At 35.0% G+C, this 18,436-nt stretch overlaps 1 protein-coding gene across 2 annotated transcripts in view; it reads left to right on the top strand.

Moving 5' to 3' along the window:
* STAG1 (STAG1 cohesin complex component) overlaps positions 1-18,436 on the top strand; it is a 504,547-nt gene that overhangs the window by 398,850 nt on the left and 87,261 nt on the right. For both annotated transcript variants that reach the window (XM_061167656.1, XM_061167655.1), the window contains 4 exons: positions 2,442-2,540; positions 3,045-3,124; positions 10,161-10,268; positions 12,428-12,542. In XM_061167656.1, the coding sequence (XP_061023639.1) occupies positions 2,442-2,540; positions 3,045-3,124; positions 10,161-10,268; positions 12,428-12,542 (402 nt within the window). The remainder of the gene's footprint in view (positions 1-2,441; positions 2,541-3,044; positions 3,125-10,160; positions 10,269-12,427; positions 12,543-18,436) is intronic.

The following is an 18,436-nucleotide window of genomic DNA, read 5'->3' as shown; positions in this document are numbered from 1 at the left end:
TCCAGTGAATATTCAGGACTGATTTCCTTCAGGATTGACTGGTTTGATCTCTTGCAGTCCAAGTGACTCTAAAGAATCTACTCCAACACCACAGTTCAAAAGCATCAGTTCTTTGGTGCTCTGTTTTCTTTATGATCCAACTCTCGCATCCATACATGACTACTGGAAAAACAATACCTTTGACTAGATGGACCTTTGTTGACAAAGTAATGTCTCTGCTTTTTAATATGCTGTCTAGGTTAGTCACAGCTTTTCCCCCAAGGAGAAAGCGTCTTTTAATTTCATGGCTGCAGTCACCATCTGCAGTAATTTTGGAGCCCAAGAAAATAAAGTCTGTCACTGTTTCCATTGTTTCCCCATCTATTTGACATGATGTGATGGGACCAGATGCCATCATCTTAGTTTTCTCAATATTGAGTTTTAAGTCAACTTTTTCACTCTCCTCTTTGACTTTCATCAAAAGACTCTTTAGTTCTTCTTCACTTTCTGCCATAAGGGTGGTGTCATCTGCATATCTGAGGTTATTGATATTTCTCTTAGCAGTCTTGATTCCAGCTTGTGCTTCATCCAGCCCAGCCTTTCTCATGATGTACTCTGCATATAAGTTAAATAAGCAGGGTGACAGTATACAGCCTTGATGTGCTCTTTTCCCAATTTGGAACTGGTCTGTTGTTCCATGTCCAGTTGTAACTGTTGCTTCTTGACCTGCATATAGATTTCTGAGCAGGCAGGTAAAGTTGTCTGGTATTCCCATCTCTTTAAGAATTTTCCATAGTTTGTTGTGATTCACACAGTCAAAGGCTTTAGCATAGTCAATGAAGCAGAAGTAGATGTTTTTCTGGAATTCTCTTGCTTTTTCTATGATGCAGTGGGTGTTGGCAATTTGATCTCTGGTTCCTCTGCCTTTTATAAAGCTAGCTTGAACATTTGGAAGTTTTTGATTCACATACTGTTGAAGCCTGGCTTGGAGAATTTTGAGTATTTCTTTACTAGCGTGTGAGATGAGTGCAATTGTGTGGCAGTTTGAACATTCTTGATATTGCCTTTCTTTGGGATTGGAATGAAAACTGACCTTTTCCAGTCCTGTGTCCGCTGCTGAGTTTCCAAATTTGCTGGCATATTGAGTGCAACACTTTAACAGCATCATTTTTTAGGGTTTGAAATAGCTTAGCTGAAATTCCATCACCTCCACTAGCTTTGTTCATAATGATGCTTCCTAAGGCCCACTTGACTTCACACTCCAGGATGTCTGACTGTTAGTTGAATGATCACACCATCGTGGTTATCTGGGTCATGAAGATCTTTTTTGTATAGTTCTTCTGTCACATCTGTCTTCTGTCACATCTGTCTTCTGTTCTTCTTGCCACATCTTAATGTCTTCTGCTTCCTGTTAGGTCCATACTGTTTCTGTCCTTTACTGTGCCCATCTTCGCATGAAATGTTCCCTTGGTGTCTCTAATTTTCTTGGAGACATCTCTAGTCTTTCCCATTCTACTGTTTTCCTCTATTTCTTTGCATTGATCCCTGAGGAAGGCTTTCTTATCTCCCCTTGCTATTCTTTGGAACTCTGCCTTGAGATAGATATAGCTTTCCATTTCTCCTTTGCCTTTCCCTTTTCTTTTCTCAGCTGTTTGTAAGGCCTCCTCAGACAACCATTTTGCCTTTTTGCATATCTTTTTCTTGGGGATGGTTTTAGTGTACTTATCATCTCTCTAATAACACATAGAATTGGAAATCTAGCTTTGTCTGATTCCAAAATTTGGACACCCACCATGGAACATGTTGCTTTTTGAACATAGAAATTTCGTTCTCTTTTGAATCATTTGGATTGGCTAAGTTTCCATGTGATCCTAAATGCATTTTGATTACCAACATGTACTCCAAGTTAATGGTTTTATTATATTTCCCTGGTAAAGAGCAAGCCCAGGACACATGACTATCATTTTGCCCTTGTTTTAAACATTCTTCCCTTTATCATGTTTTCCTAACTGCTCTTTCTGTAATATAAAAGACATTTAGTAAATGTTTGCTAGATAAATGACTGATAATACTTTATTATGAAGTTAGATTTTTTTTTTTTTTGCAGAAAGGAGAAATTAGCATACCCTTCTTTTATTAAAATCATAAGCTAAAAATTATCTCACTGTGCTACAGTATGATTGTAGGAAATATTTCATGTTGAACCAGAATTGATACACATTTGAAAAAGGTGTAGGCGTACTCTCACCCAACTAAGGGGTTTTAGTGCATTTTTAGTTAAATGTAAGTACAATATAATTACTCAGTTCTGCCTTATGTCAAATTACAGTATGAAATAAATTGAATGGTTAAGCTGAAAATCACTGTAGTCTTTATATAGACTTGAAAATCTAACTTTTGTGAAAATCTAACTTTTGTGACATGGAATTGACTGTGTTTTCGTTTTATTTGTATTTCTGAAGCAAGGAGAAGTCAGACTGAAGTGTTTGAAAGCTCTACAAAGTCTGTATACCAATAGAGAATTATTCCCCAAATTGGAGCTATTCACTAACCGGTTCAAGGTAAGAATGCTTAACTTCTTTTCTTTTTCGCTTTAAAAATGCTTGTTATAGCTAGCTTAGCAAATGGCATTACCATAGCAAGTGTAGCTCATATTCTTTACTACATATTCTTTAAATAGACGTGTATTAAATAGATGAATCTCTGCCTTATAAAAGATATTACCAACATGAGTTCTTATTTATTACCTTCAATGGAAAGCTCTCCTGCTTAAAATAAGATTTTTTTTCCTGGACATCTTTTTATAGTTATATTGATTTTGCAAGGTAAGGTTTGTCTCTTTGTTAGAGAATGCTAGTTGATGAAAACTATAAACATTACAACACCTCCTGAGTGTGCATAGGACCATGATGATAAGATTTAAAAAGGAAAACTTTCCATCTAATTTAATCATTATTAGACTAACCTGTCATTAGTCTTCCGTCATCTTCCCCCAAAACATTACCTCAGATCTGTCTCAGCTTCTTTTCTGTTCGTGGTTGGTTTGACTTATAATTTTTCTTCAGGATCGCATTGTATCAATGACACTTGATAAGGAATATGATGTTGCTGTTGAAGCGATTCGATTGGTTACACTAATACTTCAGTAAGTATAATATTTTAATTTAGTCTGTTAAAATACTAATGTTGTTTCCCAGCATTATTAGTGCCCTTCGCATATATAATCCTAATGTATATTCTTATCACTTTCGGTTTTGCTTGCTTATTTTAAGGTTAGGTTTGAAACAAAATGTTTTCTCTTTGTTTTTTATTCTGAATATTTTCTATTTCCTCTATGTAAAAGTTCTTTTATGCAATCCAGGAGAAGTATCAATGAAGTAACATTGTTATTGTTTAATCTCTAAGTCATGTCCAACTCTTTGGCAACTCCTTAGACTGTAGCCCACCAGGCTCCTCTGTCCCTGGGATTTTCCAGGCAAGAGTACTGGAGTGGGTTGCCATTTCCTTCTCCAAGGGATCTTCCCAGCCCAGGGATTGAACCCACTTTCCTGCATTGGCAGGTGGGTTCTTCTGTTTAAAGAGAGAGACAGATGCAGGAGGAAATGGCAACCCACTCCAGTATTCTTGCCTGGAGAAAATCCCATGGACAGAGGAGCCTGGCGGGCTATAGTCTGTGGGGTTGCAAAGAGTCGGACACAACTTAGCAACAAAACAGGAAACCTTTCTTTACTCCTTCAACTCTATTACATCTTATTTGAAAAATTTATGAAAAATTTAATTGAAGAATTATGAGGCTCCATACTAATGCCTCATAGCATGAACTCAAGTGAAGACACGGTGTTAGTATATAGTGTTGAGGGGAGTACTGGGGCACCGTTAAACCAGAGATATTTTAATATATTTTTTGCTTGAGGGAACACCCATGTGTATACACATGTATGTATGTGTTTGTATACTTCTGGGTAGGTATACAATATATATATGGAGAAGGAAATGGCAGTCCACTCCAGTATTCTTGCCTGGAAAATCCCAGGGACAGAGGAGCCTGGTGGGCTGCTGTCTATGGGGTCGCACAGAGTTGGACATGACTGAAGTGACTTAGCAGCAGCAGCAGCATACAATATATACATACATGTAAATACACACACACATACACAGATGCACACATATACACGTGGGTAGCTTGAGTACGAGTTGCTGCAAACATTGTTTTCCCAAGTCACCAGTGGCGGATGCAACTCTAAAGATCGTTGGAATAATCTGTTTTCCCCATCGGTATCGATTGTATGAGAAAACAGCGATTTCTCCAAATTAAACATTTTCATGGAAAAATAAATACATAAATAAAGAGAGACAGAGAAATTGAGAAAGAAAAGACTTCAAAGGGTTAGGTTTTTCAAATAGGCTTCTTTGGAATGGTACAGAAGTAAAAGAAAGGAAGCAAGGTGTTTAAATTATGTCATTAATATGATATAGATTTTAAAATAGGAATAGTTTCATATATAAAACTAACTAAAAACCAGGAAGAATCTGTATGAGAGAATGCAAGACCTAAAAAAGTCATTACAAATCCTCCCCTCCCTATTTTGTGATGCTATGTCTGTCATACACTGAATATCGTGTATGCCAGGGTCTGTTGTTTTGGTGTCTTTTTACCCCTTTCAGCTGTACTACCATATTCTTTGTTATTGTGGCTTTATATTCTAGTAAATGCTGTGTGTCTATAAATATGCCCTCTTACTGATCAGTTACCTTCTTTGCCTTTTTTTTCAAAATGCACTTAGCTACTTTTTCTTTATGAATTTTTTAGGTACTTTTGTCTAGTTCCTCAGAAACTTTGGTTGGGAGTTTAAATATTAGAACTGCATTTAGGAACTTCCCTGGCAGTCCAGTGGTTGAGACTTTGCTCTTTCACTACAGGGACAGGGTTTTGATCCCTGGCTGGGAAACTAAGATACTATAGTGGTGTGGCCAAAGAAGAAAAGAACTACATTTAATTTTATGATAAATTTAGAAGAGAATGGAATTTTTTATAATTATATGTATCATTTGTACATGAAAATGATATATTCCTTTATTCATAACTCATTAAGTCTTGTATAAGGTTTAAATTTGTTTTGTAGCAGTAGTGTACATTGTTTACTGGGTTAATTATTAAATACTTTATGGTTTTTTTGTTATGTGATTAATGTTTAGTTTTAAAATATTTTCTACCGAATTATTGCTAAGAGAGAGAATCTTAATTTTCATGTTTGTCATTTATGTGCAGCATATTAAAACTTTTATCCATGTTGATGGTTTGATTTTCTTGAATTTACTATGTAGATTATTTTATGATGTGAAGACAGTTTTAGTTCTGTCTTCTCCTCTTCTAATTTTAAAGCTTTTGTTTCATTTTCTTGTCTAATTCCATTAGCCAGAATATTGAACACTATAAAAATATACCTGATAGTGGATTTTTTTTTGTTCTTTTTCTAGGAAGGCATCTAAAATTTTTTGTTTCTGCAGTTACTGAGATAGGTTTTTGATAGGAAAAACGTTCTTTTGTATTCTCAGTTTCCTGGGATTTTCTTTTTTTATATAGATGAGTCTGAATGAAGTTGATGGATTTGTCTAATGGTAAACCACATGTGCATTTCTAAACTAAATTCTGTTTGAATGTGACATATTTGTTTTCACTGTAATTTTCTTAAATGCAGTTTTATGTTTTATTTAGGATTTTACAGTTGTGTTATGTTTAACTTTGGCATTGTTTTCTTTTCTTTATCCAACTTTGAAATCAGGGTCATATGTATAATCTTTGTAAATTATCATCAGTAATTTCTCACCCTTTTTCTGTTCTGAAATAACTTTTCTATGACAAAGATTAATTTATTCTTGAAAGTTTGAGAGAATTCTCTTATTAAAGCCATATCAGTTTTAAGTTTCTTTTGAGGAGAGGTCTTTGATCATCATTCCTACTTCTTTAACTGTTATCTAAGTTAATCTTTATTTCCTCTTAATATTAATTTTGGCTTTTTATAAGCTTTTGAAAATATATCAGTCTTATCACAGTTTTCAACTTTATTATTTTATTGTTTATGGTATGTTTATTCATAACACTTTGCTATTTTTCTCTTATTTCTCTTTTTCATCATTTATCTTATTTGTATCCCCTTTTTCTTGATCAGTCATGCCAGAGGTTTGTCCATCCTACTGTTCTTTTCAATGAAGTAGCTTCTTTAAGCTATTTATTTATTGTTTCTGAATAATCATGTTTAAAGTAATGAATATACCTTTAAGTACTACTTTCAATTTCACTACTTTACTAGTCTCCTAAAAATTTGCACGGAATATTTTCATAGACAATCAATGATAAATATTTTGATTCTTGTTATGATTTTCAGTTTAAGCATCGATTATTCAGTAGTAATTTCTGTTCTCCCTAGATCAGATTGTTTAAAGTTATTCTTTCTATTTTATTGTATTATTTAAGAATGTGTTCTGCCTAGTTTGGTCAATCTTCTGAATTTTCTAAATATGTGTAAAAACAATGCTTATCTGTGTTGCTTATATAGTTATGTATTTATATTCATTACTTTGAATTTATTCAGTGTCGTTCAAATTATCTATGACTTTACTTTTTTTTGCCTATTTTTTCAGAAAGATGTGTTAGAATCTTCAACTACTATCTTATCTTTTCTTACACACTTGTTTGATATACTTCAGAGTATATAGATCAGTACCTCTCTACTCATGATTCGTACATCTTCTGATAGTATTCACTTTTTTGTTATATTTCTTTCTTCTTTGTCATTTATGAAGAATATGACTACTATGACAAGTAGATTATAATCTACATGTGAATTTTACAAGCTTGTCAATGTCTTTCTCTTGAACATAAAATAACCTCATTCCACCCACTCATCTTTTTCATTGAAATTGTCTAGAGTTTAAAATCTGTTGTTAAGGATTACTTTTTTACCCTTTTTCTTGGTTTTAGTTTCAATGCTTGCTCATCTCGGCAAGTGTTACCTGCTTTGATATTTTCAGTACTTCCTCCCTTACCTTCAAGGAAGAGTACTTCTCTCATTTGTTGTTGTTGTTTTTCAGTCGCCCAGTCATGCCCCTCTCTTTGTGACCCCATGGAGTGCAGCACTCCAGGCCTACCTGTCCCTCACCATTTCCCAAGGTTTGCCCAGTTCATGTCCATTGGGTCAGTGATGCCATCCAGCCATCTCATCCTCTGACGCCCTCTTCTGCTCTCAGTGTTTCCCTGCGTCAGGGACTTTTCCAGTGAGTCGGCTGTTCACATCAGATGACCAAAATACTGGAGCGTCAACTTCAGCTTCCCTGATAGCTCAGTTGGTAAAGAATCTGCTTGCAGTGCAGGAGACCCCAGTTTGATTCCTGGGTTGGCAAGATCCCCTGGAGAAGGGATAGGCTACTCACTTCAGTATTTTTGGGCTTCCTTTGTGGCTCAGCTGGGAAATAATCTGCCTGCAGTGTGGAGACCTAGGTTCTATCCCTGGGTTGGAAAGATTCCCAGGAGAAGGGAAAGGCTACCCACTCCAGTTTTCTGGCCTGGTTGAATTCCATGGACTGTATCATCCATGGGGTCCCAAAGAGTTAGACATGACTGAGCGACTTTCACTATTCTGAGCTTCAGCATCAGTCTTTCCAACAAGTATTCAGGGTTGATTTCCCTTAAGATTGACTGGTTTGATCTCCTTATTGTCCAAGGGACTTTCAGGAGTCTTCTCCAGCACCAGAGTTCGAAGGCATCAATTCTTTGGCGCTCTGCCTTATTTACGGCAGTCTTTCATAGGCTCCTCCAATATTATATTTTCTGGCTAGTTTACTTCCTTAAAGAGTGTTTTTCAAACTATCTGATACCTTGTTTGGCAAAAAAAAAAAAAAATCATACTTTCATCCTGAATTTAGAAAGTAGTTTGGCTAGTTTCAAAAGTCTATTTTTAAGATTCTTTTCTGTGTTTTTGTTAGAGGAAATAAGGGCAGAACATATATAAAAGGTACAGTTACGTCCCTCCAACTGTGTCAGGTGATCTCATTCATTAGATAACTTTGGTCCTTTTCTGGACTCCTCAGAGAGCTCTCCCTGTTGCAGGAGAGGGAGATGTCATCCTGAGACCCACAGAAGTCCTTAGGATGGACCTCCAAGTGAGGGTCGTTGGCAACCCACAGGAGGAATTCAGGAAGGAACCATAGTAAAGGGAAAGCAAGTTTATTTAGTGATACACTTTCCATCGACAGAATGTGGTCTGTCTCAGAAGGCAAGAGCCACCCCAGGACACAGGGTCCCTCTGGGAAAGTGAAACAGGCCCAGGGGCATGGGGACGTACTTTTTTTGGGTTAAGTGATTTCATAGGCTAATGAGTAGGAGAAATATTCTTGCTATTTTGGCGAAGGGTGGGGATTTCCCAAGAATTGGGCTACTTCCTACTCTTTTTGGCCTTCTGTGGTCCTTTTCAGAACTGACATGGTGTGAAAGGAGTGCTTTTTAGTATTTCGGTGAAGGTATTATGAGCTAAAGGTCAATAACTGTACTATTCTCAAAGCCACCTTGGTTTCAGCTGGCTCCAGCCTGTCCAGCATGCCAGCAGGTGCTCCCCGTCATCATTATCTAGCGTTTGTGTCCTGCCCCTTTCCCTCCTGTCTTGTGCCCGCTTTGGGTGTTTGTGACAGTGGTTCCCCACCGTGGATGATGCTTCCTGTGGCTGTTGACTTTGTGATTCAGCACCTGGCTTTTGGCTCCTCTCTTTGAGTCACTTGCCCTGTATATGGCCTTGTTGGTCAAGATGTCTTTTAAAACTATCCAGACTGGCCTATTTTTCATGTCTGGCCTAAAGGAAACTTGGAGGAAGTATGAACTTCTACTCATTATATTGCTCTGTCTCCTGATTTCTACTTATTTGGTGAGGTTCACAAACTAACTCTCCAGTCTCTTAAAGCACTGCAAGAAATAATCTGACCTTGTTTTTCTTGGCTTGTGAGATGTCTACCAAAACTTCCTCAAAATAACAAGTTAAAGTCACCTTTAACATCCTGTTGTACTATCTTTAAATGCTTTTTCTGTCCATCTGTTTATTCTTCTTTTGGTGTAGATTATTTCCTTTCCATTATGAACTTGGATTACTGAGAAATCTTGTTAATTTTTTTTTCCTATGAGTTTAACTTCATCCTGAGGGTATTAGTTTATTGAGCTGATTTATATACATATAATTAAGTGGTTAAAACTTAGGCCTTGTTGAGAGGGGAAAAGAGTGAACTTTAAAATTAAACTGCTTCTAATCTGTCTCCCATTATTGATATCCAGGTCTTTTTCATTCAGAACTAAAGTTTCTCCCTTATACTATGATGCAACTACATTATTTTGCTGCAAAGGTGATTCTAATTTATATTCATTTGACAGATCCCTCAATCTCCTAGTCTCTGAGGCATCTCCAGAATTGAATTCTGTGGAAAGAGTTTATACTGCTACATCTTGTCAAGAACCTGTACAGCCCAAACACTCTGTACCCCATCTAGTCATTAATCTTTAATCCTTTCAGATGTTTTTAACCATGTTAATAGTCAGGAAATAGATATTCCCTCTTTGGGAAAAAACATACTTAAAGATACATCCCAGCAAACCAATAAAAGGTTGAAACTTTAAGACTACGTGAAAAGAAAGACGGCAAATTTGCATTAGTAAAGGAGTGATTATGACTAGTAAATCCATTTTATGTAGAAAGAAGACTAGTATTGTAAGTATTGTGATAAACTATAAAATAGACAATTCTGGCAATAGTGACATAGCACAGTAACAATTTAACTATGAAACAGGTGAATATATGACTAATGTCTGTTAACAAAAAAACTTATGGACATTTAAAGAAACTGAGCTGAATTGGGCTAATATATATCCCAAGGTATTAAGAGTCGTTGTCTATAAGTGTGTATGGGAAGAAATGTGGACCTTTTATTTTCTTGTTTTATCTGTATTTTCTGAATTTTATATAACAATTGAAGTGCCCTTCATAGTTAAAGAAAAATATTATTTTCAAACTCAACTAAAAAGAGTGGTAAAATAAAATAAGTATACCTTGAGCGTTTATAAAGAACCGTACAAAATTTTGATAAAGGTAGAACTGGCAGTAAACATTTGTTTTGGCTCAGTTTTACTTTTCTGAATTTTTCAGTGGAAGTGAAGAAGCTCTTTCCAATGAAGACTGTGAAAATGTTTACCATTTAGTGTACTCAGCACATCGCCCTGTTGCTGTGGCAGCTGGAGAATTCCTTCACAAAAAGTGAGTTAATTCTCTTTGAAACAAGTTCCACTTTTCTGTTTTTGTTTTGTTGTTTTATAGTTAGTAAAAGAAAGAGTGACTGAAAATAGTGCTAGAAGTGGCCACTGCAAATTCTGTGGGCTGTAATATTCTTATAGCCTACATACACGTCATGAATCACATCCCTGAGAAAGGTGTCCCTTGTGATGTATTCCTTTGATCTAAAATCTAAAAGGACAGTCCTCAGCTAGTCAGCTCCTTGTAAATGGAGATGGCAAAAGTGCTTGAAGTTTATAAAGACTCACATAAGTAATTGATATTTTATTTCATCAAATTGTTTTCCCTTTTAAAATTCTGTGTTCTCATCTTAACTTCCCAACACTGGTAATCTAAAATTATCTTCAAAATACCTCCCAAATTTTCAGGGTTCTTTCATCTTATTAGGAGGAGGATTATTTTAATCAGTAATCTGTAACGATAATAAAAATATGTATGCAGCTACAGTTTAATTTCAAAGCAAAATCTCATCCAATTTTTTGACAAAGCATAGAGCTAATGAGAGTTTTTTGATGTAATTAAACATCCTTATGAAATATGTTTTTGATCATGGTCTCTACTATATATATTCTATAATTTATTAATTCATTCTTAAAATATAAGCATATTCTTGGGCAGGGGGATGTTTTGCTGTGTTTTTGTTTTTGTTCATAGATTTAACTTAGTGACTTTGACAGGTTAACCCAGAAGTCTTTTACATGTAGTGATTTGTAATTATTTGTGATTATGCTAAGCACAGATATAAATCACACACTGGGCAACTGTTGTACTGTGATTAACTTTGATAATGAGCAAGCGTGGCCCTCCATCTAGCATCAGCATCTTGGTGCTGCAATCACAAACTGCTCTTTACTCAGTGGTAAAGTGACTCTCGCTTGTAACTATTATATATTTGTCTCACTGTCTCTTTTTAAACCTGTTTCTCTGTGGACAGCTGCAAAGTAGGCTAAGACTGAGGGTGCTCAGCTGTCATAGGAGTCAGCAAAGCACAAGGAAGCACCGCCACACATCCAGTGTGCTTAGCCACTCAGTCGTGTCCAGCTCTTTGCTGCAGCCTACCAAGTTCCTCTGTCCATGAAATTTTCCAGACAAGAACACTGGAGGGGTTTTCTGTTTCCTCCTCCAGGGGATCTTTCCCATCCAGAAATCGAACCTGATCTCCTGAGTCTACTGCATTGCAGGTGGATTCTTTACTAGCTGAGCCGTTGAGGAAGCCCCTCTTTACTCAGTGATACCTCTCAAAACAAGATAGAGCTATTTCTATGTAAAAAAATCTTTATGTAAGAAGGAAGCTGGCCAGCAGGCATGCTGCTGATGAAAGTGAGGAAGCCAGGATTGTCAGGCATGGCTTTTACAGTAGGATGTGGCGGACTCCTTGGCTAATACAGAGTAGTGCTGTTGCCATACTTATCTTGAGGTGTTGTCTGTTGCGAATATCAAGGGTATATTGTAGTCTTAATTTCCCTTTCTTTTTTTTTTTTTATATTCTAGTTAGTCTCCATTTAACTTTTCAAAAGGAATTTTAGAAAGAATTTATTGCTTCTGTATTTTTAGAAAGAATGTATTGCTTCTGTAGTTTCAAAGAAAAGATAAATTAAAAAGGTTCATTATCTATAGAATGGAGGCCATTAATGGCAGCACTGGAATCAGAAAGAGCCCTTGGATATATGTAATTTTATCTGTATTGTATTTGTCTAAGTTTGAAACATTTGCTAAAATTTTTTAAATTTAACATTTCCTAAAAATATCTACCAGTGTAACCCTCCATTATTTTTTATTCTTTGAGAAAATGGAGTCAATTCCTATGCAAACAAAAGCTTCGCTTCATAAGCATCTTTTATTCCTCTGCCCTGGAAATACTCAGTTGGAGAACTTTTGAAAAAGCTAATGATCTTTTTTTAGCATTTTCCTACCATTTAATATTGTGATCTTTTAAAATCTGTTAAGTAAACTGTAGAGTACTCAGAATTCCATGATCGTTTTTTTTTTTGTTTGTTTTTTACGAAATGTACGTGCACATACGCTTAGTCTGTTGTTTAAACACTGAAATTTCTATACTGAAGAAGACTTAAATTCATATCCATGTAAATTTGTAATATTCTTGTTTTGTTACTTATTTCCAGATTGTTTAGCAGACATGACCCACAAGCAGAAGAAGCATTAGCAAAGAGAAGGGGGAGAAACAGTCCGAATGGGAACCTTATTAGGATGCTTGTCCTTTTCTTTCTTGAAAGTGAGGTAAATTTTTAACATACCTCTTTATTTTGTTGTATTAGATTACATTTTAAGTAAAATTGTCATTTAATATTGTGATTAGTGATATTTTTTAATAAAATGAAGACAAGACTATTTCTTACAAAGTTGCCTCCATGGATATTTTTAATCTTTTGGCCGTGCTGTGCAACTTGTGGGATGTTAGTTCCCTGAGTGAAAGCCCATGTCCTAACCATTGGACCATCAGGAAATTCCTTACCTCCATAGATTTGATTCCATGATAATGGGATCAGTACTCTGCCTTTTTTGGTAATATGTATGCAGGTATGGATTAACACTGAATATAGGTTAGCAGTTTTTAAAGTTTTATAGTACTGCATTGCAATACAGCATACTTTTTTTGTTGCTTTTTGTTTTTCTTGTAGCTTTTCTTTTTACCTGTAGCTTTTAAATTATATTATTTAGGGAATTCCCTGGTAATCCAGAGGTTCACCAGGGAGTTACCTGCAGAGGGCCCGGGTTTGACCCCTAGTCAGGAAACTAAGATCCTACAAGCTGTGTGGTATAGCCAAAATAAAAAGAAAAATTATATTATTGAAACAGTATATGAACATTTTCAAGCTGTCAAAACCACTGGTTCTGTCTTGTTTGAAAGTTATTTAAGGATAAGGAAAAATATGAATTTGAATGTAAATTAGTAGTTGTGCAGGCTCATGCAGCATTTCCATGTCAGTTTATCAAACAGCTAACATCCATAACATATTATCTATCAGAATCTGTTTGCACATGTGAACTTTAATTTGCCCGTTTAAATGTTCTTTAATGTTAAAACTGTATTTCCTACTGCTGGTATAACATGGGGGGATGGCAGACTTACACCTGGAGCTCTGAATGAACAAATTTATTGGCTTAGAAATGAGTGGGAACAGAGTCACAAATAAAGGTAGCAAAAATCTAGAAATCTAGGACCCTGAACTTTACTTGGGGAAAGAGTATTTTTGGTTTGTATGGGAATGTCTAGGAATAAGAGAAACATAAGGGACTGTATGACTGCTCAAGTTTGAAAGTGCTAGAGAAACTGTAGAATGAGGAATTGAGAGACAAACGGGTAGTCTGTAAGAAAATTAAGATCAGAGAGAGATATAAGGATTAGTGGAAAGAGTGGGGTTAGGGCAAAGCAGAGCCAGAAAAGTGAAGGAATTGCTGATATTTTTTAAGTGAGTTGGGAACAGATAAAGAATACAGTCAAAATGAAACCAACTGGAGAGTTGCATTTATGTAAAGGATGTGTTTGAGAACAGTATATTAAATATGTATACAAATTTTGTGGGGATCTTCTTAAAATGCCAGTTCTAATTCAGTTACTCTTGAGTTGGAATCTGAGATGCTACTTTTTGTTTATGCTTCTGGACCAGAAGTCCAGGAACCACTTGGATAGCAAGAGTCCAAAGCATTATTTTCTTAACAAAGCAAGTGTGGATATTATTATGGAGTAAAATACAGATGCTTGTGAATATTTAAGGTAAAACACTAAATACTCAGTAAATATCACTCCTGTGATAGGCTATTCAAATTAAACCCTTAACCCTTTAGGTTTTAAAGAAATGAGATTAAAAGTATTTTGCAACAATCAAGTCCTATTTAAAATATTGACTTTAATAGTAACAGTAGTATCAAAAATTGATAGGGATGAGATACACATATACTATTAAACTGCTGAAAAGTTTGGGGAATATGATGATCAGATTAGTTGAACTTGATTATTAATTGAAAGAAAATGTTTTGGATCTTTGAAAGCCCAAGGACTTTACTTTTTTGATATATTAAAAGCCATAAGTACTAAGTTTTACAGTTTCATCTTCTATTCATAGCAGTAGTTTGTGATGTGTATTACTGCTCTATTTTGAAATGGTATTGCTATTTTATGTGTTTGCTGCTCTTTACTAAAATGTTACAAGAACATTAAAATATATTTCCCAGTTGTCTTCTGTGACATTCTTGTCAGCTACAAAAACAACTGCAAATCGTATTTAAGGGTTTCTAGTTGATTCATGATCATAATATTGGTGTTTATGGTCTCCTGTTTCACAGGAAGCGTTGTTTGTTAAAATCTCTCTTATTTTGTAATACTAGCATACACCTGGAGTTGAATGCTTATTAAATGCCTATATTCTTGTAATATGGTGGGATTCTAATTATACCTTACTCTGAATTCCTCTGGTTTTGCTATAATGTGTGTTTTAGTAATATTTTAGTCATAGGCTCATAAAAAGTTGAATTGAAAGAAACCTTAGAAATCATAAAAGTAGAATAAGTCTAGCTTTTATAGTTTAATTATCAATCAGTTACCTAGAATTGACTGAACTGATTATCTTTCCTATTCCTTTGTGGGTTTTTTTGTTTTTTTTTATTCTAAACATCAACTTTTATATACAAATGTATAATATACAAATAAGAAAGTTTATAAGTATGTAAATTTCAGTTCAGTTCAGTCCTTGTTTTACTAGGATGATATTGTTCTTTACTTGCTAAGCCCTGTCCAACTCTTTGCAACCCTATGGACTGTAGCCCTCCAGGCTCCTCTGTCCCTGGAATTTCCTAGGATGTTAAGTAGTAACATTTTAATAATAGAATTGTAAAATATTGAATTTGAATTGAAAGAGGTTTGCAGTCCATAGAGTCTTCCTCTTTTATATATGAATTATAGGTGAAATAATCAAGATTAAGAGATCTACCTAAATTAGTTTTTCTTTCTCTTTGTACCACAAAGTGGCATTTTTAAGCCATCACAACTTTTTTAGCAGTCATTGGTTTCAAGTGAAAAAATACCTAGTGTATTTGAGATTGTCGTTGTTGTTTGAAGTACATGCCAAATTTTAGGATAAATGGTACTTGTGTATGGTAAGTCCAGATTTCCCTGTAGGTAGTGTGACCATGATATTTACTATACAAACTTTTGAAACTGATGCTTTTCAGAGTGACAAGGATGCTGTTAATAATTATTCCAAAGCAGTTAATCATAACCCAGAACATTTCCGGACAATCTAGAAGTATTGTAACTGTACTTCTAGGCAATTAAAATGATAAGGCTGATTATGGCAGTCATTTAAGACAGATGGTTAACAGATATATTATGAATATAACAACCAGGAAATCTGCCCCGCCCCGCGCCCCCCCCCCCCCCCCCCCCCGGCCAGAATAACTTTTTCTTGTGTTTTATTTTTTTTAATGTGTTCTTCACGATTACCAAAGCTGACTCTGTTTCAGCAGAGAATAAACCCAGTATAAGAGTATTTACAAATTTAGGCTTAATTATTTAGAATGGTTATTTGCACTGTAAATGATTTTTCATAAAAGGAATAAGTATAAGATTCCATTATACTGTGAGCTCCTTTAGAGTATTAGCTGTTTGACAGAAGAGTTAACTATTTGACATGAGGTACAATATTTATGAATAACCTTGAAACCAATTAAAGACAAGTGGGAACGGACTGAGAAAATTTTAATTGAAGTCACCAGGAATATGAAATTAGTTTGTTGTATACAAGATTAGAGGAAACTCTATAAAATAAATTATGCTTAGATATAGCAGGGTAAAATTCACCCCACAAAAATGTAATTTTAATTTATGTATATAATATAATTCTGATTATTTTGCTGTACAATGACTCTTTATCTATTAACGAGCGATCTTTTTTATTCATCAGTTTCAAAGGAATACAAAGAGTGATTGCACAACCTGATTTTCATGCTGTTTTTATAAAATTATGATACCAAAAAGTGTTTTTAGAAAGTAAATTTTTGTTGCATTGTTAGGGTTCCAGATTCTTTTTAATTCCAGGGCTTTTTTATGGCCATTGAGAATACCTCAAGATCTTCCTTCTTACCAGCTTTATCTTTCACTTATAATAGAAGATCCTTGGTATGAATTGTCTGAAAGATTATTGTAACCTTTTACCCTATTGGCCACATAAAAAAATTTTTTTTCTCTCAAACATGGATCTGTCTACCTGGTATTCTTGTAGAGGTTTGAGAGTAGCAAGTTATGTGGCCATCACAGATGCCCCAAGACAGGAAGATGGTATCATGAATATTATGTCAAGCCAGTTCCTGACAGACTATGTTGTACTGATTCTTGTTGCTAATACTGGTGAACTTAAAATGTTTGATAAAAAAATGCCCTGCTGGTGTACACATTGAGTTTGAAACAAGAGGTTATTGGTGTTAGCAGAATGCATTTTACTAAGCCACCACCCTACAGTCAGAAAGAGGGAATGGTCCAAGACACTAGCATCTATATTGAGAATATACACACAAAAAATGTCCAGAACAGTACAACATTCCTGAGTTAAATTTTAATATGCTGTCATTTAAAGCATAGAAAAATCATCTTTAAAAATGCCAATACTAGGGGATTCACAGTATTTAAAGCCTTGAATTGTGCCAAGAACTTATCCAACTGAAAACCTCAGGCTAAAAATGTCAAAATGAATGAGACATTACCAGTTGACAGGACAATGCAAAGTAAATGATTATGAATTCATTCCAATGGAGTTAAGTAACCCATGTCCTCACAGAAGACAAAAATAGGGAAAAAATTTTTGAGACATTTTTAGTAGAAATCTGAAATACGTTAAAGACAAGAGAAAGCAACAAAGGCTGGTGAAAGGAGTAAGCTATCAATAATAATTAAGTGACTGCCCTTTAGTGGAGCTTATTCCTCACTTTAGAAATGCTGGTCCAGACATTGGGATATAGACATTAGGCTGAGAAGCAAAGTCATGAATAAATACCCCAATAATTTATGGGTACCCGTAGGAACAGGGAACTTCTGCACTCGAAATACAAAGTGCATACCTACAATTAGCCTGTCTGACTATATATCCCCCTTTCCACTTTCTTTACAACCAAGGAAGCTAGGACCTTGTGATCAGACTCAAGAAAAGCATTCTAGCTACTAGTATTCTTCAGTCTGGGCTCATTAATGTATATATGTTTGTATGCTGGTACCCAAGAAACTCTGAAACCTGAAAATAAAATACGATGAAAAAGAAGCGCAAGACCTGACATACGAAAATTTGTGACTAATGCTCCCAAATACAATAAGAAGTAATTATGAAAGAAGAAGAGAGTTCTTAGAAATTAACATGATTTTCAAAATGTGGGGAAAAGGTGAATCATTAAATGACCTGAATTGACATAACCAAGGATTGACTACAGATCAATGGATTTTTTTCCAGGAGGGAAAAATTTTTTTCCAAAGGAGGAAAGAAATTAAAAGTATGAGAGAGAAATTAAGAAATAGGGGGTACAAAAAAAAAAAAGAAATAGGGGGTACAGATTAAGAAGGTTTATTATGTTATCTAGTAGAAACTCTAAAGAAAACAGAGAATGAAGGGGGGAACTAAGCAAAGGATATGTAGTTAAAATATTTACTACCTTTGTATCCTATATGCAGAGTATTACTTGAGAAAGTTTTTTAGCAAAATGAAAAATTGATGCAATAACAGGAAAATAAGGAATATAAGAAATATTGGTGAACAAATAAGTCTGTTAATCAAGCTAAACAATATGGATGTTATGCTTAAGGCAAATAAAATTTTAAAATTCTGGTGATCATGGTGATGGAAAAAACAAGTTAGGAAAAAAACTCTGCAGGAAGCACATATTTTAAAAAAAAAAACTGTCATTAGTAGAGCATGGGGGAAGCAGATGCCAACATCTATAATCTCAATAAATGTAAGTAGACTAACATGCTTTATTTAAAAGGCAGGTTATCATATAGGGTTGAAATAAAGAGATTAAATGTTTACAAATACACCTTAATCAAAAATTTAACACCAAAAGTGAACTGGATAGATACTGGATGTAATTAACAAATGCTTATAAAAAGCTGAAGGAGCCATGTCATATATAAG

This window comes from Dama dama, chromosome 19, assembly GCF_033118175.1.
Source record: "Dama dama isolate Ldn47 chromosome 19, ASM3311817v1, whole genome shotgun sequence".
Taxonomy (NCBI): Eukaryota; Metazoa; Chordata; class Mammalia; order Artiodactyla; family Cervidae; genus Dama; species Dama dama.
The sequence above is the reverse complement of the archived record's forward strand: the minus strand, read 5'-3'. Positions and strand labels throughout refer to the sequence as shown.